We start from the raw sequence: 27,569 nt of genomic DNA, 5'->3' as shown, positions 1-27,569 counted from the left end.
GTGGTATCTAGAGGCCTGAATAAGAGAAACGCGGATAGGTATGTGCCGCCAATCGAACCGTCAAAAAACAGCAGCCAATCGGGCAAGAGACCTGTCAAGCAGCCAAAATGTTGGGTCAAATTCGATTTTATGCCATTTTAAAAAACAAATTTTCATTAGTTTGCAATAGTATATGCAAGTCATTTTTTTTTTTCAATTTCGTTTATTTGGTAGGCTCAGGCGTGTATAACACTTTACGGAGCCATTGTTCTTTGTGATATATACAATCAATATCATTTTATTATACGGTTAGTAAGAGGGGGGTAGAAGCCAGCGTACTCGTGGTGACTCGAGGTTAGTTTACAATGTTTAAGGATGGACGGGGCTTAGGATTTGGGATAAGGAAATTTCAGCTTCTCATCCGGGCATTTGGCGTCAGTGACGATGTGGCGTGTCGTCGTGCTCAAGGAATGGTTCGACTGGGAGCATCTTCCGGATGGCAAGAGCTATGGAGCTCTACGGAACAAAATATGCAAGTCATTTATAGATTATGAAATGAAATTTTATTGTTTATTGGATTCTATTGTTATGTGGTGTGGACACATAAAATAGCGGATTGTGAGATTGTATCCACATAAACCTTTTCATGTGTTGTTCTTTGAAGAAGATTGAATGCAGTGTTTGCAGAGTCATATTTTCTATCCGCGTTTCTCTTATTCAACCGCTTAAGAAACCTTGATGAGATTTGTCATCATTTCCTATAGTTCAATCCTGGATTTCGGCGCCCCCCTAATGCCTGGCGCCCTTGGCGGGGGCCAACCTGGCCAACCACACGCTACGGCGCTGCATGGAGCTCACATGGACTGAAATAGAAAGGATGTCAGAGTGTGACAAAGAACTTCAACTCGTCCGAGAAGCGCTGAAGAAAAATATGTGGTCGCAGGAAGTGCAGGCTTATGCTGCTCATAAAAAAACTTTGCATTGTCTCGGATACACGGTGTTCAAGGACGAGCGCACTGTTTTGCCTACTTCTCTAAGAAAAAAAGCTCTCGAGTCAGCTCATGGAGGTCACGTAGGTGAGGTGGCCATGAAACGTATTATGCGGCAATTTTTTTGGTGGCCTAAAATGTCCGCTGAAGTGTCACGATATGTTAAAAGCTGCGAAACTTGCCTGCTATTGTCTAAACGCAACCCTCCTGTGCCCCTTTCGTCGAGAGACCTCCCAGAGGGGCCATGGGAAATAATACAAGTGGATTTTTTGTCGGCTCCCAATTTTGGAACAGGAGAATTCTTAATCATTGTAGACACATATTCTAGGTACCTACACGCCATCGAAATGAAGTCGACTGATGCTGAAAGTACAAATGCCGCCTTGTGTAAGGTGTTTCAGACCTGGGGTCTACCCATTATAATCCAAAGCGACAATGGGCCTCCATTTCAAAGCGCTGGTTTCGTTGAGTTCTGGAAAAATAAAGGCATTGAAATAAGGAAGGCTATACCTCTAAGTCCTCAATCCAATGGGGCAGTCGAAAGGCAGAACCAGGGAATCATAAAGGCACTATCAGCTTCCAGGATAGACGAAACTGGCGTCATGCTCTTCAGCAATATATACATCACCACAACACACTGGTTCCCCACTCACGCCTTGCAGTAACACCCTTCGAGATGATGGTGGGTTGGAAGCACCGTGGTACGTTCCCGTGTTTGTGGAGTTCACCCACTAATGAGAAGCTTGACCGTGAAGAGGTACGGGAAAGGGATGCAGACACGAAACATTCCAGTAAACTATATGCGGATTCAGTCCGGGGCGCAAAGGAGTTCGACATCAAAATTGGCGACGTGGTCTTGCTTGCTCGCCAGAAACGTTCCAAAACGGATTCGACTTTCCTGCCGGAGCGCTTCAGAGTGGTGGCTAGAGAAGGGGCCAAAGTGGTGGTAGTGAGTAACACAGGTTTACAATATGCAAGGAATGTAAGGGAAGTAAAAAGGGATCCCGCTTTCGGAGGCTCTGCGGAGTCAGACAACGAAGAACTTCCCATGCCAGAGACTGAAGTTGGCACTTCTGTTTTTGATAAAGTATCGGATGATTCGAACGGCATTGCTACTCCGCAGCAGTTGAATGAACAGCGAACTCTTCGTAGCAGGAACTTGATGACACGTCCTTCCAGGTTTGATGACCACTTCGTATACCGTGTGTTCCACTAGCTTGAACAACCTTGAATGATTTTTTTTCATCTCTCACAGCGAGATGTGAAAATTACTTGTTTGCTGTCATAGAAACTAAAGACAAGTTTGCATAAATAAAGTATAAACCAGCTTACTAAGTTGTTTTATTAGTTATCCATCAAATCCTATACCATACATTGCTTTTCTTTCGCACAACGTAGACAAAAGGCTGGATATTCCGTAGCTTACGCAAAATAAGGGCGAATGTTTCATAAATGAAAGTTGATGGTAGTTTTCGGTATGAAGATTGTCCGTGGAAATCAGATTCCTGTTGAGGCGCGTAACACATTTTCGTAATGAGAAACAAAGTCGAGTTGCTAACATAAATATCTTCATAATTAGGCCAAGGTTCACGATAGGCAGGCAGATTCTTCAAGTGGTCTACCGGATGGTGTACGTGGGTTTTCATTTCGTTCAGAGATTCTCAGAATTCTTCCTTTCTCGATGTATGATGTTCACATGAATTTTGTTGCACAATCTGAATATGGGTAATGGCTTGCACAGAGCTTGTGTTTACTCTGAACATCTGAAAAAAAAAAGTTGAGGATTACATAATCAATCAGTATTTGTGATTCTATCCGAGAGTACAGGTAGAGAAGGATGTAGTGAATAGTGCTTGACTGAAAGATAATCGAGATAACAGTAAAATTTACCTGTAATCAATCTTCTCGCAAATTGCTGTTTCGAAGTAAATAACCACTGACAGATAGATGGAAAAATAAATAAATAAAAGAGATGTAAAACGACATTGCACAAATAAAATGAAAAGGTGATTATGGATGAATAAATATATTTTTACACTGCGGGTAGTTACACATTTATGGTGATTAATATATTATAATTTAAAACTGAAGCATAAATGTATTTTGAGTCATGATTGAAAGCAACTTGTGAAGCTCTATTCATTGTCAAAATATATAAAAAATATTGTGATGATTGTTGGAAAATTGTCTCGAAATGAGTCTCGAATAGAATTTTGTGTTTTGATTATTGTCTTTCGCGATATGTTTATTTCACGTGTAATTCGTGTCGGTTAACCATAATTGATATCACAAGAAAGTTTCTGAAGGGAAAAGTATAAACGCAGGAATGAGAAAATCGCAAGAAAACGCAGGAATGAGATAAACGCAAAGGTTTTACCGGAAGAGATACGAGACGACGGTCCTAGGAGTTCATTCTGTAAACGATTTTCGTGAACGAAGCATCGTGATCAAAGTTGTGGAAAAAATTAAAAGTTTTTATGTGGTGATTGGCAAATGTGATAGTTGGAAGTAATTAAATTGAAATTTGAGGAAGCATTAAATCGAACATCGTTGGATTGAGATACGACACGCGCCAACTCTTCTATGGGGCTGGCAGCACCATCTCAGAATCAAATGAAACTTAGAGGGCATAAAGATATGGTATTTCTGAGCCACTCTGCATACCAGGGATTGAATCCTAAAGAGAAAGAACAAGTCTTTCACTTATCATCTTTGTATAAATATACGATGTATACTTTGTATACATATACGCGAGAGACTTTTTTCGCAAGCTGTCATGATAGAGAACTGATTCTGGATGCTATATTGAATAAATTGCACCTTGTTATACTCCTGAGCGAAAATTATTCGCTCAGTCACGATCCCTCATCATACAAAAAACACCCTCATGCTTCGATAGTTTATAATAATTGTTTTGTAAATGTTTTGATCATTTTATAAATATTTGCTTGTCATATTACGTCGACATCCATTTCTGCGAACAATTCGTTATCGGATATGGATTTGGATAAGCAAGTTCCAAAGGGGATAATAGCCTTATACACCGCGTATAGGTAAGTGTTCAAAAACAGCTATGCTTATAGTTTCTAACTTCTTCTATCTATTAACATATGCGCACTGAGAAGAAACGGAAAGCGAGATGGAGATGAAACGGAAGCGACGTCAATCGCATGGCTCTGTGGATCAGGAAACGGACAAAATTCTTCGGTTCGCTGATCCCAACGAATACGGTAATGTAGATGTTGTCGAGGACTGGAACGCAGAAGAAATAAACTCAATCTCTGACCGTGATGACGCTGATTCGATTGAGAATAACTTTGAAAATTGCGGCTATGCCCAATCAAAACTTCCTGATGGTTTGTACGGCTGTTGACTCCTCGTTGCGGTCTGAGAGTTCAAGGGTCAAAGCTCAGGAAAAGATGCAGGTAAATGGGGAGTTTCTGGGACTACTCCAAAGAAGTTTGTGAAAAACTGTTGGCTATTGTCCCAACGGTTTCTCAAACGTGAAATAGTTTTGAATGAATGAAAAATTGCGATGAATGTGGAGTGGCCCAGCCATCATGGGGTGCCAAATTGCAACCGGATGAAGGAGATTTCAGTCGCTTCGCATTATTCAACGATAAATCATGCCATAGGACGTACACTCTGGATAAAATTACGACAACAATATTACAGAACTGGAGATACAAGGAGATACATCTCATGTCGCACGTGTACTCATTGTCCGTGAATAGCAAGGAGGTTCACAAAGCAGTAAAGGAAACTCTTTTGGAACCCGAGGAACGGGACAGAGCTGGTGCTGCATCTAACAGAACGGTTGATCTGTTAACTGAAAATCTTCGGGAAAAGCATGGAGCTCATTGGCATGCGGTAGATATTGCTTGGATGATGTGGGCTAACTCAATTTCTTCTTCGGATCCGTGTCGACATGAAAGCTTAGTAAATGAAGGTCCACCATCCCATTTAATCAAACTTTTTACAGCGAAAGAGCTACCACAATTGAGACAAGTTCGGCAAAACTTCTCAGTTGCTAATAACGTTAATGCAGGTTACCACGATGAAATCGTGTTCATAAGAGACACATTCAACAGTCTTGAAAAGACGGTTGAAAGTTTGAATTCCCAAATAAAGCTTTTGAAGAGAAACTTAGAAGCATTGGAAACACGAGATCGTCTTGGTGAATCTTTTCTTTCAGCAGCGGAACAAGCAGTTACATTCAGCAAGTCAGATTTTAGTGTTTCTTTGATTGAAAATATTAGTAATATTGAAGATGAAGATCATAGAGAATGAAATTATTGTAAAGTACCATGAATTAACCACACAAATAATAATAATATTGAATTTCATCTAGTGTTTTATTTATTATAGATAGAAAATAACTCCATTATTGTTCAAAACCAAGTTTGATTATATCACATTCCAATCCAATAGTAGGGTCAAACCTTCCTTCTTTAATATAGCCACATTTCTTGAATAAATTATTCATGGAATAGTTTGCTAATTCTGTCAATACTTCCGTGACATCTAGATCGATACATGTTTTCTGGTTCTCTTGATAGGATCTCTTGAATCTCCTTTTGATTAATTCAAATAATTACTCAATTGGATTGAAAAAAGGGCAGTAGGGTGGAAGAAATATAGTGTATATTCCTAATGATCGTAAATAGCAAATTATCGCCGCATCACAATGGATCTTTGCGCCGTCAAGAATCCATACGGAATGAAATCCTGGATAACACTGCACCGTTTCAGATTTCAAAGCAAACCTTCTACAACATTTGAAGAATTTTACTCTATTAAAAGTTCCTTCTGTAGAAAATGCCTCTAGTAATCCTTCTTGTCTGATAAAGCACAGCAACGACATTCTAGGTTTTCGAACATTTTAGGTTCTAGGTTTTCCCCTCTGCAAATTAATCGTTTACCCTTTACTCCGTAGCCTCTGGATCTTAGCATAGATTTGTTATCGAAGCTCACTTCGTCTAAGAAAATCAAGTTTTGATAATCCCATTTCAGTTCGTTCATTTCATTTGCAAATCGTACAATTTCTTCGCTTCGTATTTGAATGGCTCGCCTTTCAAGAGTTTTCCAGGTGATCCCTTCTTTCTCGAAGAAACTTTTGGCTTCATCCAAATAAAGAGTTGGTTTTGAATGATATAAATCTACTAGCCAAGCCCTCTTATCCGACCCAAACTTTTCACGTCTCGTTCATATTTTTTCCAAGAGAAAAATCCATTTCGTTCATAAATTGCAATCCAGTTTGAAATTGTTGACTTATGCTTTCTATAAATGATTGAAAGCTTAGCTTTAGACAAGCCAAGGAAATAGTACCCGTAAAGCACATGGTAAGCTGTATTAACAGATGCTCTTTTCTGGGAGACTTGAACCAAGATATAAGCCATCGTTTGAAATCCAACCTGTCGCGGAATAAGGGTATGCGATAACACACTTTTTCCTAACGAAACGAAACGACACGAAATTTAAAATGTCTATGTTGATTCGGATCGAAACGAAACGAAATATAGATTTACTTTCGAGACTTCGAAACGATACGAAATCAAAGTTCATTTAATTTGAAATTTTTCGAAACGAAACGAAATTTTATTTTTGTTTCCGCGGATTTTTTATTAAATTGGTTTAACATTATGTACGCAATTCTGATTTCTCATTTTCGAAGTCAAATAACTGAGTTAATGACTGAACTAATAGAGTTATAATAACAGAAGAGGCAGTCTTTGATAAATCACCGCATTCTCGTCGCATAAATACACCATTGGCGATAAGGAAATACCCCAGAATTTGTTCTGCTTTCAAAGGAATTCATCGTGAGCGTGTGCTCCCGAATATGATCAGTTTTATATCAGTAAGTACAAAAAAATATATAAATTGTGGGATTTTTTTATATACGGACTCAAATTTCGTTCGTTGAATTTCACAGACCCATATTGCCACTAACCGCAAGTCGAGCACATCTGTATATGGACGCCATATACAGATGTGCTCGACTTGCGGTTAGCGGCAGCATAGTCTTATATACAATCAGCTCAACAAACTGAGCTATTGTCTGTATGTACTTGGTATGTGGGAACAGCTGTTATGGTCAGTATGAGCTGAAAGCAATCATAAGTAAAGAATTTTCAGCAATTTTAATGATCTTTCAACTCGTCCTGGATTTTTTTTTGTAAATTCCATGCGAAGATTTAGAAATGCCCACAAATCTCCAATATTCCTTACATATTGTGCGAATAGTCAAAGAAGAGCTTAGCTTTATTAACTGTACACATCGTAGTTGCTAATCATGATTGGCCGAGAAACAACAAATATGCACAGCTCACCAATTAAATAATATTTACAAATTCATGGCCAATAACGATGCTGATCATCTCCTTACAGTCAATTCATGATTAGGAGAGGGAAATTAGTTTAACACTCATTGTTATAGAAGACCGAGGAATGCTCTGCATCTCCGTGAGCGCTACGGAAAAGGAATCGTTGGTTAGTAAAGAAGGTAATTCATATGAAGCCCCGTGGTAAGTGACTAAATGTTTCCCTTTTTGTGGCACAGACCTGTTGGTCCATATATGACTAAATGTTTATTGTAAACGAAGTTATTTTGAAAACAAGAAGACGAAAACTGTGTTTCAAATCAATCCAACGCAAGATCAATGTGCTTCGTTTAATAAGCTTCTACAATACGATCGATTCCGCACTAAATAATTTTGTGCTCTTCGATGCATACATTAGTTTTATCACTTCACGTTCTCCCACACTAGCTGGCGTGATCAGCATCAACAAGGTCGATTGTACACTGGTTAAACAAATTTCTGCTACGCCAGGTAGATTTTTTTCACTTCGCGTTCTCCCAGACTAGCTGCCATCCCATGACCATTCCCATGATTCCGCATTCATATTGTACAAATAGTAAAAAATATCACAAAATATAAATTTGAATCTTGGAAACACTGTAGACGTTTTATAGAAGAAAACTACATACGTATTTGTCGACAAAGAACGGGGTTATGTAGTAAGCGTTAATAAAAAAAATTGTACCTAAAGTTCTGAAAACATCTTAACGATTCTGTTCAGCGACGCAGCCAAGATTTTTGATGGTATAAAGTATGGTTTAAGTTTAAATTTGTTTCGAATTCCGCGGAATTCCGCTAAATTTCGTAAGAAACTAGTTTTTTCTAGCGAAATTTTTGTAATTTTACGAAACGATACGAAATCAAGAAATCAGATTTCGCCATGCTCAAATTCCGCGAAATTCCGCGGAATTTCGTTTCGAACCATCTGAAACGAAATTTTTCGAAATACCGCATATGCTTATCGCGGAACGGATTGATTTAATAAATTAATTTAAAGTGTTTTGAGTATAAAGTTTGTTACCTGTAAATAGACAAGATGTTTCGAGATGTTTCGTATGTAAATAATATGATAAACAATCAGATCATCCATGGATAATATGATTGAGGAAAAATGATCTGTCAGCAATGATTTTCGCAGTAGTATAAAAATTCGTGACACAAGCAATACTCCATGATAAATTTCTTTTAGAAAGCTCCAAATGCGGGGAGCACTGGCTCTGATGATGCATTTCAACTTATTCTACACAGCTGTGCAGTAACCACCACGAAAGGAGCGAAAACAAAGCGAGAATCACCATTTTTCTGTGGGGGCTGCCTAGCCGATTCTGTTTTTTCGCACTTGTATACAAGTTTGATAAATTTGTTATCATGGCTTGTTATGATTCGGAACAGTTTTTGCCTCTCTTTTATCGTTGTTCGTTATCTATTGAGAGCGATTTGTGCAAACCCTGCTGCATACTTAGTTTTTCAAAAATTGTCAAGAGTAACATTTTTTTAAATCGATGTAACTCTAAAATTACAGGAACTACAAAAAAGTGTTGTATGCCGGACTGTCATGAAATTCCCTGGAGGTTTTTGGAAAAATATCCAGAATATAAAAAAAACGATTTCTACACTGAAAAAAATAGTTTTAAAAATTAAAATCGATATTACAAAAAAAAACTCATCTCAGAAATCGATGAAATTTTTTCTGCAGATAGGTATTTCATTATCTAACTTGGGAATAATGTTTCTGTGAGATATTTAAAGAAAAAAAATTCTAACAAAAACTTTTTTCATGTCTATATTGCGTCCAACAGAGTGTTTTATGCTTACAGCGCCAATTATAGATTCAGCAGCCTGTTATCAACCAACGACACATTATGGACGTTTGTTCTATTGAATTAAATAACCGTTAAAATACCTGAAGATGTTGTACGGTGTATAATTTGAAAATGTCTTGTTTATTCATTGCTGCTGACTACCCATTAGTACCTGTATATAAACTATATAGTTTGAAAGTCTTGCTATGAAAAGACTGTTGTCGATGAGAATATATCAGTTGTGAAGTTTTATCACGTTTTAAATTAAAAATGGATAAATCAAGTGCCAATAAATTCCAAAAATGTTGTGCAAATATTGGAAATCCAAATTGCATTCGCTTCAGAAAAATTAAAGGTTAATTATTGAAAAAATATTTTCGCTGAGATATACCCACCCGCAAAGTGAAAGAATGCGTATTTGTGAATGTGCGTTTATCCGCTTCATCCAGGCTATTGACATCCTATTGTTTAGCCCATCGCCAGATCGTAGCCAGGATGTCCCGGGCTATATTTTTTTCCATACTACGTTTGAATGATAACAGCGGTCTGAGTCTATTGATGATGATGACACCGCGCTTGTCACCGGCTCGGCTTCATCGTTTGGAATCAAAATGTTAATCTTATAAAAAAATCGAACCGCATTTTTTTTGCTAAACCAATTTTAATCTTTACATCCATTGATTTATTTTCTCGGTGAACGAAACGTTCTTTTATGTTTCAGATTTTACAGATTAAACAAATTTACAAGAGTCCATCAAACATCACAATTTTGTAGATCTGGTCATTTAGGAGTAACATTGATATAAGACATCTAGGAAAATATACGCACTTTTCAAATGTTGGTCCACGTTAATGTTAGATTATGCAAAATTGCTTCCTAAACAAATTTTCATACGTCCAAAATGTGTCATTGGTTGACAATAGGCTGCCGAATCTGCAATTGGCGTTGAAGGCATAAGACACGCTGATAATTTTTTACGAAATATGGACAAGTTTTTGCTAGAAAAACTTTTTTTCCCTCAATATGTCACAGGAACATTATTCCTAAAAAAGTTAGATAATCAAAATACATATCTGCAGACAAAATTCCATCGATTTCTGAGATGAGGTTTTTTTGTAATATCGATTTTAATTTTTAAAACTAATTTTTTTCAGTTATTTTTATGTTTTAGATATTTTTTCAAAAAACTTCTGGGAATTTCAGGACAGTTCGCCATCTTCTTCTTCTTCTTCTTCTTATTGGCATTACATCCCCACACTGGGACAGAGCCGCCTCGCAGCTTAGTGTTCATTAAGCACTTCCACAGTTATTAACTGCGAGGTTTCTAAGCCAGGTTACCATTTTTGCATTCGTATATCATGAGGCTAGCACGATGATACTTTTATGCCCAGGGAAGTCGAGACAATTTCCAATCCGAAAATTGCCTAGACCGGCACCGGGAATCGAACCCAGCCACCCTCAGCATGGTCTTGCTTTGTAGCCGCGCGTCTTACCGCACGGCTAAGGAGGACAGTTCGCCATACAACACTTTTTTTGTAAGTCTTGTCATTTTAGAGTTACATCGATTTTAAAAAAATCAATGAAAAAAATTAGGCCCTCATCAAATGTTATTCTTGGCAATTTTTGAAAAACTAAGTATGCAGAGTGGCCTTGAAATGCCATATCTTTATGCCCACCAAGTTTCATTCGATTCTGAGATGGTGCCGCCAAGCTGGTCGAGTTTGCGCGAAATTCATAATTTCCCTTCAAATTCATCCCTTTTATTTTTTTGGAAAAAATGTTTAATTTTGATACACACACGCAAAAAAAAGCGTTCATAAATTCGTGACTAACGAGTTCACGGTGTATTTTTTCGTGAACAACAGTCACGGATTCGGGAACACAGTCACGTTATCTGGAACGTTCTGGAAAACGTGACTGGTGTTCCCGAATCCATGAAATTAATCACGGTGTATTTTTGCTGGTTCACGAATTCAGGAACGCTTTTTTTTGCGTGCATAGTTAAGTTTTCCATTTGAGGTGTTTTTTCACAAAATATTGCGAAAAAAGATTCGGCTGCCGGTGGGACTTGAACCCACCCTATTCCATTAAGTACACGGACGTATTACCAATCATACAACAGCTGCTCTTGCGAGAAGTTGTGTCATAACCAGCTAATAACAATTGGATATCAGATATCACAAGGGCCTCAGGAATTCACGCCACGACTTTGCCCCTTTGATTCATATCTGATTACATTTAAACTCTGAGTCTGAGTAGGATCACTTTTGAAAAAAAGGGATAGAATAGTTAAAGATATTTTTCGTTTTCTGTTAAACATTTCTAGCAAAACACCGAAGAAGTTTTATAGAAGAAAACCAAATACATATTTGTCGACTCAGAATGGGATTATGTAGTAGGCGGTAATAGAAAAATTTGTATAACATTAAGTTTTGAAAACAGGAAATTTTTGATAATACACGACCGTACGGGACAGTTTGGTTTAAGTCTAAATTTGCTTCGAAATTCCGCGGAATTACGTTAAGTTTTGTTACAAATTAGTTTTTTTTAGCGAAATGTTTGTAATTTTACGAAACGAAACGAAATCAAGAAATCTGATTTCGCCATGCTCAAATTCCACGAAATTACACGGAATTTCGTTTCGAACCACCTGAAACGAAATTTTTCGAAATACCGCATATGCTTAGATTTTTGTGTGGAACAGCCACCGAGTTTGTTAGCCCAGAATAAACTCCACATAGGTATAGGTTGTAACGTTTTGCTTTGATTGCTTCAATGTCACACTTTCGTAACTTGTAGATCTTTGGTTGTTTGGTTGCTAAGCAACGTTACCCTAAGTCTAAGTGATCTGTCAAACTTCCAAACAGCATACCTAACTTTAATGCCACTCCTGACGAAATCCAACTTTCAAAGTGCTCGCTTTTTCGGGGGCACAGCACTCGATACGGAAGCAACGCACAACTGTCATTTTTAATTTTTCACGCATGCTGCGACGCAGCAAAACTAAATCAACGAAAATGACAGTTGTGCGTTGCTTCCGTATCGAGTGGTGTGCCCCCGAGAACGCGAGAACTTTGAAACTTGGATTCCGTCAGGAGTGACCTTAAACTCTCTGCCTTCGCTTTGATTTTAGTAGTTTTGCCTACATTCACAAGTTTGTGGGTTTCAGGTAAATAACTGGTCCTCATGTATTAAAATACTACTCAAAAAAGCAATGAATTATCGAAAATTGAGATCACGTTCTGGATTCAAAACATAATTTAACCTGTCAAATGAATCTATCCAACCCCAGAATCAGTTTGCAGATGCTTCAGCGTCTCTTTGAAATCCATGAAGGATCAACTCATTTTCACCTTCTGGTGTATCGCGACGTATGATATGACAACTCCCTGTTCGGGATATGAGATGAACGGCAAGCAATCTGGTAGGACAATTCCGACAAAACCGAGCATCCTTTGACAAGATTTCTTCCATGCGAGGAGATAATCACGGTCGGCTCTAGGGTCAATTACGAATGCAAAATGTGATGTGGTTCCCATGTGGGATTCGGGCTTTCCAAATCCTTATCTTGACGTTGTAATATGTTTAGAAGTTGAGACTACTTCAAACGGGAACACAAGCGAAAAGAATTCAAATTTCAATGCGGGTCCGGTGTGGCGAAGGCCGCACCCGACAAAGGGTTCCTAGCAGAAAATTACATTTAGGCACGCACGTTCCCGTCTGCTGCGGTGGTTGGCGGGATCCTTCGGGAGGGTGAAGTGCTCCTTCGTCTACGCACATTTTTCTTTCTAGTTTTTCAAGTGGTAGTTTTTCTAATGAGTCATGACCGTTATGAGTTTTCTCACGTTGTTGCGTTGCGGTAATGAGGCATGAATAAATGAAAGGAATCGCCTTTCTTTGGATTCCCGCCGAAAATAATTTAGAACAAATTTGTTTATTGCGGTGGAACAAAACGGAAGAGAGGTGCTCGAGCCTGTCAAAACATGTGGATTTATTGATGAATTGGGGTTTTATGACGAAGGGAGTCTTGTGATGTGTGGGAACTTATTGAAGAGTCCGTTTGTTTGACTTAAAAAAACTCTCATCAAGCAAATCAACTTTATAGATTGGCTTCACACATTTTGAACTATTTTTAATTGATATCCTCTATCACAATGCAATTCACCCTAAATTCCATCAAGTATTCCCATATTGTTCAGCTGTCCCAGTTGGCTTAAACGGCACTTAATTAGTGTCTGCCCATTGATGATGATCCCGCTGCAAAAAGATCTGTCCTTTCCGATAGCAGTCGAACAATAAAAAGTATAAATTATCCTCCAGTGACTTATCGCCACAAATTGATCGCGATGTCCATCTCCATCGTAGACCACTGCGGTAAGCGGGTCATAAAATTTTCGGACACCTACGACTTTCGAAAATTTATGAGTGCCATATCAGCCCATCTCCTGCATTTTTTCGGAAACAATTCAATTAGTGGCGAGGGGAGAGATTGATCCGCAATCGAACTCGTTCATATTGATCCGTGAGAATCGAATTCCGACACAAAGGCAGACGCTCTTCATCACGCACTGACGCGCAGGACCGCTTCAAGGACCCACCAGCATATTTAGTCATTCTTCATCGCGTCGTCGTCTTCAGCCGTACGGATCGGTAGCAATTACCTACCTACTATAGTCGCTTCTTCGTGGTGCAGCGTCAGATGGCATTGACTATGTTCGTCGTTTTCCCCCTCCTAATGATAGACGCAAGCAGCAGGTTCTACGTCAGGATGAATTACCATGTGGCGACGGGGAAATTGCTCTATGGTTATGTTACGCATTGTTTTTCAGCTGGTTCGCTGCGGCTACACGCAATTATGCTTCGGGGCGCGATCAATTGCTGGCCGCCATATGTCATCGGATCACTACCGACGAAGTTGTCTTTTCAGTTATCGCTTTTTTTCTTCTTTCGCACATAAAAGTGATATTTATTCAGCAACAACCATTTGGATGATTGCGTCTAAAATCGCTTCACTGCTCAACCAATTTTCCACTATATGAAGCTTAACTGTCATAAATGCGTTGCCATAAAAGGGAATCTCCTACGAGCTTTCCCCAAATCGAATGCGAATGCGATGCTCGCTAATAGAAAGCAAATATTTGTAAAATCTTTTTCGCAGTGGAAAAATAGGGCAGTAAAAGCAACCCCGACCGGTTGAATCTTCCTTTTAGTGGCACAAGTGTATACGAATCGCATCGTGAAGCCCATCATCATCATAATCGTCGTCATTCGGGTGCTCGTTGGTGTCTTTGTTTGTTGCCGAAAAATGGGAACTAAGAGAGCACTCAAATCGGTATTAAGGTGATTATACAATCAAGCCATGTGGTGAATTTCAAATTCACCACACGGTTTTCTACTCCTAATATCAGAAGTTCAAATCTAGCGTAATAATTTTCGTACAATGCTGAAATTAAAGTCGATTGTTTAGCATGAGTAAGCAAACCATCTACGGATGTTTCATCCCCGTGGGCGTTGTGGTTCTCTCAATCCGTGCTCTTGAAAAATCACCAGAAAAAGCACGTGGTTTCCAAGATGGCCGATTTGTGGATTTGTTGTATTACCACCTTAACTTGTCTCGGTGGCACGTTCTTTACAGGGCCGTAAAATTTTGCAACCAAGCAGGGCTGACGAACGTTAGTGACCACTTTCTCTAGATTGGATTAGTGCATTGATTGTTTGGAGGGAAAGCCGTCGTAAATTTCGAATTGCTAGCGAACTGTAATAAAGAATGAGGTTGAAAATCAAAACAGTAAGAGTCATCGATTTGATCCTTTTCTTCATGTACTAAAATTCATAAGAATTTCCCATTAAAAATCAGAAATATATTCCGTCGTATCACAAATGCAATTCCCATAGAAACTGAGAACAATTTCTCGTTTTCTATTAGGACAAATTCGTAGATAGACAGTAGCCATCCGGGAAATTTATGCGAAACTTCATTAAACGAATGTCGGAATTCAAACACATTTTTGGTGGAATTCCTCATAGAAACTTCCTAAGTAGCACATTTGTTATTAACAAGTTTTTTTACTCATGTACGACCAAAATAAATCATATAAGGACTGTTCAGTTTATAAATAGGACATTTTGTATTGTCGATGTTTTTAAACCATCAATATTTTTAGCGATCTGTTTTTTTTTCGTTGAATGTATTATCTGACCTTCTAGAAATGAAATTTTAACTCATAAATTTGCGATATTCATAACAATCTCAATTTATTCGATTGTCAACAGCTCCAACCGTTTATATTCCGTTTTTGGGCTACCACAGGCTCTCCTGTTTCTGGAGATCGACAAATCATTGACAGTGTGCTTCTTTCCTATCTTCTTGATGATTTTGTTAACATGACTATTTAATTTTTTTTACAAACTGTCAATTGCTTATAAAAAATCGGTTGAGAAACTCCATCAAAATTGAGTAATCTGTATCAGTGGCGTAGCCACGGGGGTAGTTTTGGACATGAACCCAACCCCCAAAGACAAAATTTTCAGAAGAAATTTTTTATTTTCGAAAATTTTTTTTTCGGAAAACCCCCTCCCAGACCAATTTTCTGGCTACGCCACTGATCTGTATGTTTTATATCATCATGTAAAATTGTTCTCTCAATAAACTGACATTTCGTATGAGTTACTGTAATTAATTCGGTCTGCATTAGGCTGCTAGGTTTGGGAGATCTACCCGTGGTTAATAAAAAGGATTTTCCGTAGAAAGTCTGAAAACTAATTCTCGACGCAAAATCAGGATAATTTTACTTGAGGCTTCAGAAGAATTTCTTGTTTAGATTAGGAGCATTTCCCGAAGAATTTTAGAAAAAAAAACAAACCCTTGATTGACCTGAAGCAAGTGCACGTTTCAGCAGCTCGCAAATGTTGATAAATAAATAAAAAGTGAGGAACAACATCATTCACCCTTAGAAGATACACAAAAAACGTGCCTAATAGAAAAAAACCTTTTTCGTTGCATCACTTTTACCTCTCACTTACTTTTCGCTAGATTTATTGCAAAACAATTATAAAAATTGTTCGGCGGTGGGATTCGAACTCATAATATTATCTATAATAGCCGTAGATATGCGCGCACTTTCGCCGCACCACCATACTTTTTTATGTAGATTTAAGGTTATTTGTTTCACATAAGCTTCTACCGTTTGCATTGGTGACGACACGAAAAAACTAGGATATGAAAGAAAAGCGCCCGCGTCATCTCACTGTCGTTAGCCCGATTAGTCGATTTGTAATCTACTTACCTGAGTCACTATACACCGCCATAGGACCTCGACTGGCCACCTCATGTCCGTTGTAAGCCTTGTTCCTGAACGTTTTGCCATTTTTCGTTGCCGTTCTTTAATAGGCCACCAATTCATTAGTAGCCCGTTCCTGCACATCACTCCTCGACGTCTCCATGCTTCACCGGGCCGCTATCTGCCGCCGTTCGACTGCCTGCCAAATCCGTTACTGGGCTAATTCCTTTTTAACACATCCCTCGTGTGATGAATGTTATTGTCACTTGTCAGGAATGTGATTGTCACACGAAAATACGCAGGAACAGTTGGGAACAATCATTCATAATACTAATAATTCAAAACCGCCGAAACGAAAAAAAACGCGCAGTGAAAATTTGGATCTGCGTCGCGCGATGCTTACTACGATGAGCAGGACATGTAGTATATCTTGTAGTATATCCATTTTTCTGCGGCAATCAAAGTGAGCGAAAATGGTTATCATTCTCCAGTCTGTTTTTCTTTTCCGAAAAGCGATTTCCCCCCGAAGCCTTTTGTGAGGGAGTACCCTGTGCTCCTGCGATTGCGTGAGCATTACAAGGCAAAACGCGTCGATGTCGTACAAAAGTGTCTGCAGCAGTTGTACCTACGACAAATGGCGAGGTATTTTTTTTTTATTATTTTAAATTCCATAATAAATTAAGTTACTTTCTGCAGATACCCAGCGGTCCAAAAACAAAATCTCTCCAGCTGCTGATGCAAAAAGGAAGCAGTTTGAAAAAAATCTTTCCGATCCATTACCTTGCGTTATACCATGCGCGGAGAGTACGATAGGGTTATTGGAAGTTTTCAATGAAGATGAAAATGAGACGGAAGAAATTAATTTAAATTATAATATCATAGATGTTAAAGATGTAAACGAGAAGAGTAAGTTCTTTATCTACTTTTATATTGCAGTTTGCGTTGATATCGCCAAATGCATGAAGATGCAACTTGCAACTTGCAAAAGATCTTGCATACAGTGTTGCTGTACATTTTATCATTCAAGAAGATTATATTATAATCGAAGTTGTAATAATATGCCATGATATTTAAGCAAAATACAATGAGACTTTACTCTACATTCAATAATTGTGATAGAGAGTTCATTTTTCTAGGAAAAGCATGATGAAACTAATAAATAAAGCGAAAATAAGTGGAATTGTTTGATAACAATTCCCAAAACAAAATGAAAAACATTTTAGCACCACTGCCCCGATGTACACATCGAACCAAAACCTAACGTAAATCCGATGATTAACACGCTTAAGGTGGTAATACAACAAATCCACAAATCGGCCATCTTGGAAACCACGTGCTTTTTCTGGTGATTTTTCAAGAGCACGGATTGAGAGAACCACAACGCCCACGGGGATGAAACATCCGTAGATGGTTTGCTTACTCATGCTAAACAATCGACTTTAATTTCAGCATTGTACGAAAATTATTACGCTAGATTTGAACTTCTGATATTAGGAGTAGAAAACCGTGTGGTGAATTTGAAATTCACCACATGGCTTGATTGTATAATCACCTTAATATGGACACATCAGCATGTATTTTGACAGCTCGTTCCTGTGCAAGTTGCTTGCAGGTTGTCTGCAATGCTAATTCTCGTTGCAAATTGCAATATTATCAATTAAATTTAACTTATGTGTACAAATATTCACTTTTCCACTACTGCATTGATAGGTACTGTGGTTAAAAAAAATAACATAACAACTCCAACATCATTGATCATAGAAATCCAATCCTATACTTTTGTTCTAAACGCCAAGCAACCAAGTTGTGTTTTATTGAGGTTCCACATTTGGCGACGAGGATTTCAAGAAACGACTTACTTTTGTTGGAAGAATCCGAAGAAACAGCAAGAGGAAATAAGTTTCACCTGAATATTCTTTCAGGATGTCATCGGTAAGTAATTAACAGAACAGGGTCAATGTTAGTGTGTGGTATGCATTCACCTTAAGGTGATTATAGAATGAAGCCAGAAATCGGCCATTTTGTAAACCACGTGCTTTTCCAATATTTTTTTCAAGCGCACGAGATATAAAAACAATAACCCGTATGGGGCTGAAATAATGGTAGATCGATTGCTCAGTTATGCTGAACAATCATAATTTGAGTTTCGGCACTGTACGAAAACTATTCCGCCAGATGTAAGCTTTTTGAAATGTATGTAGATAAACGTGTGGTGAATTTGAAATTCACCACGGGCTTCATTCTATAATCACCTTAAATAGATATGATACCTATCGCTTATAGCATCCCACCACGTGTTGGCTTCACTCACCACTCTCATATGACGATGGTTGACAACGAAGTAGGCGAGGCGCGAAACACGCTCACCCAGCATCTCTATCGTAACCGTCCACGGAAGCACACGCTTGGGTAAGTAATTCGCCGTCACTTTGATACGGCAGCAAAGCAAATGGCCGATCCCACAGTTAGTGTAATTGCAAATCCAAATTGAGCAATTGTGATTCAGCTTACAGAATGGTTTCCTAATCGATGCGAAAGGCCAACCCATGATTTGAAAAAAAAACTTCATTCAGTATAGAGAACTACGAGTTCTAGTCTGCTGCTTTGTAAGTTTAAGCGAAGCGAACTACATATTCCACATCGCTGTACGGGTTATAGGAAGTTCTAAGAGCATATAATAATATAATTCAGTATATGTCTCTACGCTACGAAAGGTTAAAGTTTCGGCAAATGACCTTCAGTCCAAACGAGAAGCTGGATCAGTTTGTATTGCGCTTGAAAAAAGAAAGACAGGGACACCGTCTTCAACCAGAGGTCGTACAGACTGAATACTTGACACCTAGCATGAGACAACGGACAGGACACATAACACCCAGTGGACCAGTGGAGAATTTTCCGATCACGAAAAGTTTCCTCCTTACCGGGGCGGAAATCGAACCTGCACCCCACAGCACATGCGTCTAGACGATTGACGTCGCTATCCGCACGGCCACGAAGCCCTCGAAACTCAAGCAGCAATGTGTAGCTTTAGTGATGAGGTAGATAGCATGGTTATGGACCAAATCGTTTATGCCACTCAAACTGACGACAAGCTAAGGGCCAAGTATTTGGAATGTGACACGACATTGGTCGAAATGTTGAAAATTGGTCGCACGTATGAAACTGTAAGCCAAAAGGTAAAAAAAAAAATCTACGTTTATTTACAAACTTCTTAGAAATACTTTAAAACAGGTCCAGGAAATTCCATTCAAGACTCCTGATAACGTTGAAGTCAATGCTATCCTATCGTGCGGGAAGTTGATGACGTCACAAAAAGTGTGGAAACTCGAGAACTTTTCTACTTGAACGGAAAGCATACAACAATCGCTACAGTAGGTGGGGTCGGAGATGGCTTATCATGGATACAGGAGCTGATGAGGACGTACACAGCATAAATGATTGGACCACTTTGAAACAAGTTGGAATTGATGCCTACGACATCAGAAAGGGAAGCGATAAAATATTTCAAGCCTACGGATCAAACAAACCGTTGATCGTCTTAAAGGAGGTAGACGCAATGATCACAGTGGGAGAACAAACCTGCTGAACAACGTTTTTTGTTATTCAAGATGGAAAACATTCGCTTCTCTCTGGACGAACAGCGGAACGTTTAGGAGTGGTGAAATTTCTGAGATCACAAGGAAATGAAACGTTTTCATCTATTAAAGGTAAGTCATCGTAATCTAATTTTATCCAGAAGATCTTGCTAATAACTGTTCCACAAAGCAATTAATTTAGGCACGTGTGCCTCTATAAAGATTGATGAAACCATATCCCCGGTGAGGCAAGGCTATCGTTTATACCAGTGGTTCTCAACCTTTTTTATGAGTGGTACCCCTTCAGACGTTTCCATTGCTTAAGGTACCCCTTGTAGCCCACTTAAAATTTGGATTTTGTATTTATATTTTTGTATTTTGTATTTATATATTTTGTATTAGTTCCTGCAATAGCGCCATTGGTACTGTACATCATAATTTGTAGTGTTCCGTAATAATGTACCAACATAAAACAGTTCAGACAGTACATACGAAACCTTGGACGTGAAACGATACAAATACTTACCCACTGAGAAAGACACAATCCCCGTGTTGAAACGTTCGGAAACTAAAAAACCCGTTTCTATCAATAAAGACTTTTACGGCTACGCAGTTAAATATAAGTAACTCTTCGAGTCGATCTAGCATCAATAATTCCTGAAAGTGGTAGTCTTTCGCTGCAAGACCACGGTGAAATCTGCTGGGTTCAATTCCCGATCTGATTAGGAAGTTTTTTTTTAACTTTCCTAGACATAAGAGTTTCAATTCAACGAGTTAGCCTCAAGATATATGCATGCAAAAATAATAGATTGGCTTCGAAAAATCGCAGGTAATAGCCATAGAACTGCCTAATAAACACTGAGCTGCTATTCGGAAATGCCTTAATGTGAATACAATGCCATCTTCTATATACATAAAAATGAATTTCTGTCTGTCTGACCATTATAGACCCGGAAACTACTGAACCAATCGTCGTGAGACCGAGTTCGAGACCCTTTCCCACATTCAAAAGGGGGGCTTCCACACAAATGAAACACCAATTTCTTCCTTTTAGGCGAAACGAAGTTCGTCGGATCTGCTAGTTGAAAAATAAAAACAAACGTTCAAAATTCTTGGAAATTTTCGAAATTTTGATCTTATTATCAGACTTATTATCAAATATTTAGAAGGGGCAGCAGGGACTATGTCCAAGGGCTTGACGACCCCTCCCTGTGGCCACTGCGATTTAGGGGGCCTGGCTAAGATGTGGTGGAGTTTGACACTGGGCTCTGTTAAATCTTTACAAAAAACTGCATGTGTCTATTATCAGGCCTTATCAAACCCAGTCAACACATGAACGTATATGGTGTCGTGTAGGATGCTGAAGTGCAGGCAATAGGAGTACTTCTCCACATTTATATATCGTCTCCAATTTAGCATCCTGTATTGCACCATGTGCGATTTTATGTAGACTGGGTAGCGACCATGTGCCGCTCAAAGCGCACAGGCCCAACACGAGTGCCAACCGGCACATCAGGATTAATACCAGTGAGATCCTGATTACGGTATACTGGTCACGGCAAGCGACACACACACGCGCGCGAAAGTAATGCAAAATAAACGGCATGTAAAATGAACGTAAATTTACATTCTTATTTAACCTCAAATAGAGATAAAATAAGGGTTGCTGAATGACATTAGCTTTCCGATTACTATCAATTATTTTCAATTTTAATCCCGTTTCTTTTTTATTTTTCTTACGTTAAAAAAATGATGACGCGGGCGCCTAATCCGAAATTCAAATGAACAATCGCTCACTTTGAGCGATTGATTGTTTATTCTCGCGAAGAATGAATGAATTGAAGAAGTTAAGGAAATGCTGATACTGCTGTGTAGGTTGCATAGGTCACATCACTTTCCATGGTGAATCCCGATCTATGTTACTGAGTTGGGTTACCCCACCCAACTAACACTACTTCCGTCCTGTAGTAATTTTGAAGATGCAGAGGTATTCTCGGTCTCTAGTAGCAACAATAACCACACACTCATATTCCCTCCATTTCCCAAATGATTGTAAGGACTTAGCCGGCGCTGTTATTGATCAACATTTGCGAGCTGCTGGAACGTGCACTTCGAGAATAGATGGTAAATCCCAACCACTTTTCACTTGGATCGTAGTGCAATTTGCACCAGTTCTGATCAATCGCGGAGTAGCAACCATTGATATGTACAGTCAGTCTAAGCTAAGCTAAAACTAAGCTATTATCAGACGATATTTAGAGAATATGGGACTCTGAGTGAAGCTTTGAAATTCTGTACGAAATTCCAGGAATTGAAAGAATATTACTAGATGTCCATTTCTGACATTTTTTGTACTCCAAAATATGATAGAAGAGTTGATTTTTGACGGATCCTTTTTTTTGTTTCTTTATTAGGGAGACTTTCAGCCTGAGGCTGGCTCGTCTCTAACTTGATGAATCTTTTAAAAATTAAGTTACTTGGCCTCTTAATTGAGAAACTAAGATTTTAATAGGGACATGGCAGGTATTTTCGTCTGTTCGTCATAGTCTCGAAAACCAATAAAAGAGACGCTTTTTTGTAAAACTCATACGTACCAAATCGTAGGCTCAGGAGAAACGTTCTGCTATAGTGGAGTTCTAGCAAATGTACGTTGCTTTCGTTGGTTTTAGTCCCTACGACGATGGACGGAAATACCTGCCGTGTCCCTACTGCGTCGTGCATCTTGAACCTTCCATCCTTCCTTTTGTTTGTCATTTAAAAGACGGAAAACGTTAGATAATGCCATCTTTTGGATAGAAATGGATCACAATCCTAAACTTTTTACCCCGGGCATCATCTTTTTATCCCAGGTTCAACAATAGGCGAAGACATTGGCCGTCCAACATTTGGCGATTTCCTTTATCAAATTTGAAACAGAAAGTTGCCATCCAGCTATCAACAAGACACCCGAATGGTGATAATGACAATTTGAAAGTTCATTTATTTCATTTCATTTATTTAGTTAACATCTAAATTTGAAAATTATTTACTTTGTAATTCTTATTTCAAAATGTCCAAAGTAACTCCCGTTTTTTTTTTTTTTTCAAAAGAAGCCCCGTACGATGGTACTTGTTATGTGCAACTGTTCATAAAAATAATGTACATAATAATACATAAGATTGATAATTATACAAAATTCGACTGAAGTACCTCACCGCATGGACATGAATCCTACTTTGCTTATGCGAAGAAGAGTGCTTAATGTATTGATGCCTGACGTCGCACACCCATTGAAAAAAATTCCTAACGAATTAGAATTTCTTGGATTCCATCTGTCTGTAGATGGAGTTAAGATATCGTCAGAAAAATTGGAGGCAATCAAAAAGTTTCGTCAACCAAGATCCGCTGAAGAAGTTCGAAGCTTCTTGGGACTTGCAACGTTTGTAAATCGGCACATACCTCATTTTTCTTCTCTATCGAGCCCGCTCAACACATTGACTCGGAAAGGTGTCCCTTTTATATGAACAGGAGGAGGCATTCAATCAGCGGAAGAATTCGCTGAGCCGGTCTGACACACTAGCATTTTCTGATCCTACCTTAAAGACATTCGCTGGAACCGACGCTAGTCCCGTAGGATTAGGTGCGATTCTCTATCAGAAAGCTCCAAATGGATTGTTTAAAATAATTTGCTATGCTTCGAAGACACTTTCTGAAGTCGAGAGACGTTATGCACAGACGGAGAAAGAAGCACTAGCGCTGGTTTGGGCTCCGGAGAAATTCCATTATTATATTTATGGGATGCCATTCTGGATAATAACTGACCATAAACCATTGGTTTCAATTTTTGGCGATAGAGTTAAGCCATCCGCTAGAATTGAGCGCTGGAAGCAAAGTTACAAAGTTTTGTACCGACCAGGGAAGTCAAACATTGCGGACACTCTTTCTAGATTGTGTCAAGATACCGGAATCTCTGATAAAAGCTATGACGAGGAATGTGAGAGAGTAGTTCGTTTAATTTCAACAGACATTTGCCCTATAGCTATCTCACTTGACGAAATAATCGAAGCTACTAAACATGGCGTAGAGCTAACTGAGCTTCTGCAGTGGAGGTCATACCCATCTCGCAGATGGCCGAAAACTAGCACGTTACAAATTGATCGCCAATGAACTTTCAACGGATGGAGACATTATCCTTAAAAGTAACAAAACAATTATTCCTCGTAGTCTACAGATGAAGGTGTTAAATCTCAGACAAAAAACCACATTTAGGAAGCTCTGCGATGGAGAAACGGTTAAGAGAAAAAGTATGGTGGATAACGATTGACACTATGATAGACGAATACGTAAATGCATGTCATGGGTGTCTTCTGGTTTCGGAACCAATTACTGAACGCCCTTACCGGATAGACCTTGGAAAAAGTTACCAATAGATTTCACAGAAGTGATGAACGGGGTGCATCTGCTATTAGTAGTAGTGGATTATTTTTTGAGGTATCCTGAAATTTTGACTTCTACAACCGCTAAAACAACGATTTTCAAACTTAGGACAATCTTTGCAAAATTTGGCAACCCTGATTCGTAGAGTGCCACAACAGAACCCTACTAAAAACTGTGAAAATCTGCATTGCAATGGGTAGAGATTGGAAAATTGATCTGTACGATTTTCCGTTAGCTTACCGCAACACACCACATAAGGTCACTAAACTATCACCAGCAATGCTTCTATTTGGACAGAATTTGAGAGATAAAGTACCTGATATTTTAACCGAGGGAAGGCACGAAATCATGAAAGAAGTTGCAGATGCATATAGAAAAGATTAGGAGAAAAGGAGGATCTTAGGAGGAAAGCAAAAGTTCTACCGTCGATGTCGGTGACCATGTGACAGTCAAGAATGTAATCAACTGAAATAAGCTTACTCCCACCCTTGACCCACTACCTCATGTTGTACTGAAGAGAAGTGGAACTCGCCTAGCATTGAAAAATCTCTCCTCTGGGGTGAAATTTGACAGACACGTTAACCATGTAAAGATTTACAATGACATGGAAATGCTAATATCATCTTCCAAACTTGGACGTACATGTTCATGATAGCATTAGAGGCGAAAGTATAGAATTGATAGTTCCGTTAGGATACGGCAGGCATGAAGAATGTTTTTATAGAAGTCGATTTGAAAGCGAGCGGAGGGCAATATTTGTGATGGCACATATCACACGACCTTCCTTCTGCCAAGCTCCCGTATGAAGGGAAGGGAAGAATATCAGTGTGGAAGCTGATATATCTCCACTGGCAAAAGGAAGGTGGTTTGACTTGCTCATATGCCATCGCGTGCGGAAGGATTTGCTATCGACGAGTACTGTCTCCAAATTTCTAATATGACATCAGCATTTAGTCGAATAGGATTTTTATTGCACAGTTCTGTTTTCTCATTGCGTCATTCATGTAAAGATTTTTATTTCCAGCAGTCCATTCAACGATTTAAAACATGGAGAACATTTAGTAGATGCAAAACCAGAACCTTATACTTCTAATCAAGATAACCGAAAACCCTACCGAGTCAAAGAACTCCACAAGAAATGGCCCGATACGTTACCGTATTACAAAGAAGCAGCGTCAACCAGAATACCCAAAAGGTTATGTAACTAAAATAAATTAAATAAATATATTTAACACTTTATCTATGATCAGGGAAGGGATGTAGTAGGCTAAGACTTATGAGGATGATCATAGAAACCAAATCCCATGAATAAAGCACTTTTGTTCCAAACGCCAAGCAAATGTTCGACACGACCGCCGCGGTACGATCTAGAGCGACTGAACCAATCTGATGTCGCCACTGCATACGCGCAGCATCTCGACGCAGCGTTGCCGGAAGAGTGTGAGCTTGGTGGAGCCCCTCTTGAGGACTGCTGGAATACAGTCAAAGGAGCCATTAACGATGCAGCGGAGAACATTGTCGGGTATATGGGACGAAGTCGACAGAACGATTGGTTCGACGAAGAGTACAGACAGATTCTGGAAGAGAAGGACGCAGCGCGGGCGGTCGCGCTGCAGCAAGGTACCCGGCAGAACATGGAACGTTATAGACGGAAGCGGAGACAGCAGACCCGCCTTTTTCAGGAGAAGAAACGCCGCCTGGAAGAAGCGGAGTGTGAGGAGATGGAACAGCTGTATCATTCTCAAGAAAAACAATTTAAGCAAAATTTGCATCAAAACTGCCTAAAATACAAATTATTTCATATCTCGGCCAATCAACAATATAAATGTTAGTTTTCCCTTATACGATCTGGTGGTTTAATGATGTGTCAAGCACATAAAGTGTTGTCAATTTATTATGCCTTTATTGTTAAAGAACTATAGTGCGCTTACCCCGTTTTACAATATTTAAAGTCGGAACCGTTATAACTTAAAGTTCTTTACAAAATCAATAAATAATAATCATCAACATCTGTTTGTATACTTTTATTCATTTAATTATATTGCACAAAACTTGGCAGCCCTGCATGTACATTTTCTTCAATTCCACAATGATTCTCACCCCGCACAATCTTGAAGAAGCCGTTGTCTCCCCAAACCTTGCCCCATGAGTTTGCTACCAGCCAATATTTGGTGCCATCTTCCACTCCCCATCCGATCAGCTTGATCGCATGTCCTCCCTTCAAATGTCCCGTCTTATGTCTGTAAACTCCTCCGGAATAGTTCACAATATCGGCATACCACTGGAACACCGCCTGTACCGGTCCGTTCACGAAAATCTCCTCCATAATCTTCCGCTCATCAGCCGGCACTGAGTACGCCACCCGACCGAACCGACGATCCATCGTACAATCGGTTACATTGTAACCCTGATGGCACTGCCGAGAGCAGTTTGGCTCATCCGGATGGTCTTCCTTGGACGGACAAACCGGTGGCATCGGATACGGATGGCAACCCTCGTCGGAATTGAACGGTCCGCCACTCGAAACGCCCTGCTTCACCCAGTAGGTCCAAATTGGTCCGGGAATGCCACCGCCAGTGCAGCCACCTCCGCAAGCATAACAACAGGACAGCAAATCGAACGCCCCGAACACGAAGTGCTGCTGGCCCTTGGAATGGATGCACCACCGATCGGTCATGGCCGACGCCCCCGAGACGTACGCGCACGAACCACAGCATCCTTGAGTGCGGATCTCTTTCAAGCTGCCGCACTCAGGCCACCTTTCCCGCGCGTCGAATCTATCCGGAAGGATGATGTCTTCGCTGAAAACATTGATCGCCGGATGGAGACGCGTTTCCTTCAGTTTGTCCAGTGGAACCCCGGCAACGTCCAGAATCCATGCAAAGGGGGAGGCTGTGATGTTGGTCGGAGGAACTGCTGCGCGGATTGCAATGCTCAGCGCTAAGATTAAAATGATTCGAAACATTTTGGTGTTGTATCAGAAAAGAACTGTTGAAGATCGAAACAAGCGGCTTTTCTTATATACTTTGTTGTGGTTCTGTTGATTCAAAATGATACAAACTTACAACAAGGAATTCGCAGTTTTCCCTTATCAGTGATTCAACGGATCTATCTGGTTCATCAGCGACAACCTGCTTCAGTTACAGTTCGTACTCATTCCGATTC

At 39.4% G+C, this 27,569-nt stretch overlaps 1 protein-coding gene across 1 annotated transcript; it reads right to left on the bottom strand.

Annotated features, from left to right (window-relative positions):
• Positions 1-26,431: 26,431 nt before the first annotated feature.
• On the bottom strand, positions 26,432-27,379 carry LOC134214930 (cathepsin B-like). The gene has a single exon (XM_062694208.1). It carries the CDS (start codon positions 27,367-27,369, stop codon positions 26,437-26,439), a length of 933 nt encoding a protein of 310 aa, XP_062550192.1. The 5' UTR covers positions 27,370-27,379; the 3' UTR covers positions 26,432-26,436.
• Between the last annotated feature and the right edge of the window lie 190 nt (positions 27,380-27,569).

This window comes from Armigeres subalbatus, chromosome 1, assembly GCF_024139115.2.
Source record: "Armigeres subalbatus isolate Guangzhou_Male chromosome 1, GZ_Asu_2, whole genome shotgun sequence".
NCBI classification, from domain to species: domain Eukaryota; kingdom Metazoa; phylum Arthropoda; class Insecta; order Diptera; family Culicidae; genus Armigeres; species Armigeres subalbatus.
This window is presented reverse-complemented; position numbering and strand designations above follow the sequence as displayed.

What these genes read in the sequence shown, in the direction of transcription:
- LOC134214930 (XM_062694208.1), bottom strand. Translation starts at nt 27,369, where the DNA reads ATGTTTCGAATCATTTTAATCTTAGCGCTGAGCATTGCAATCCGCGCA.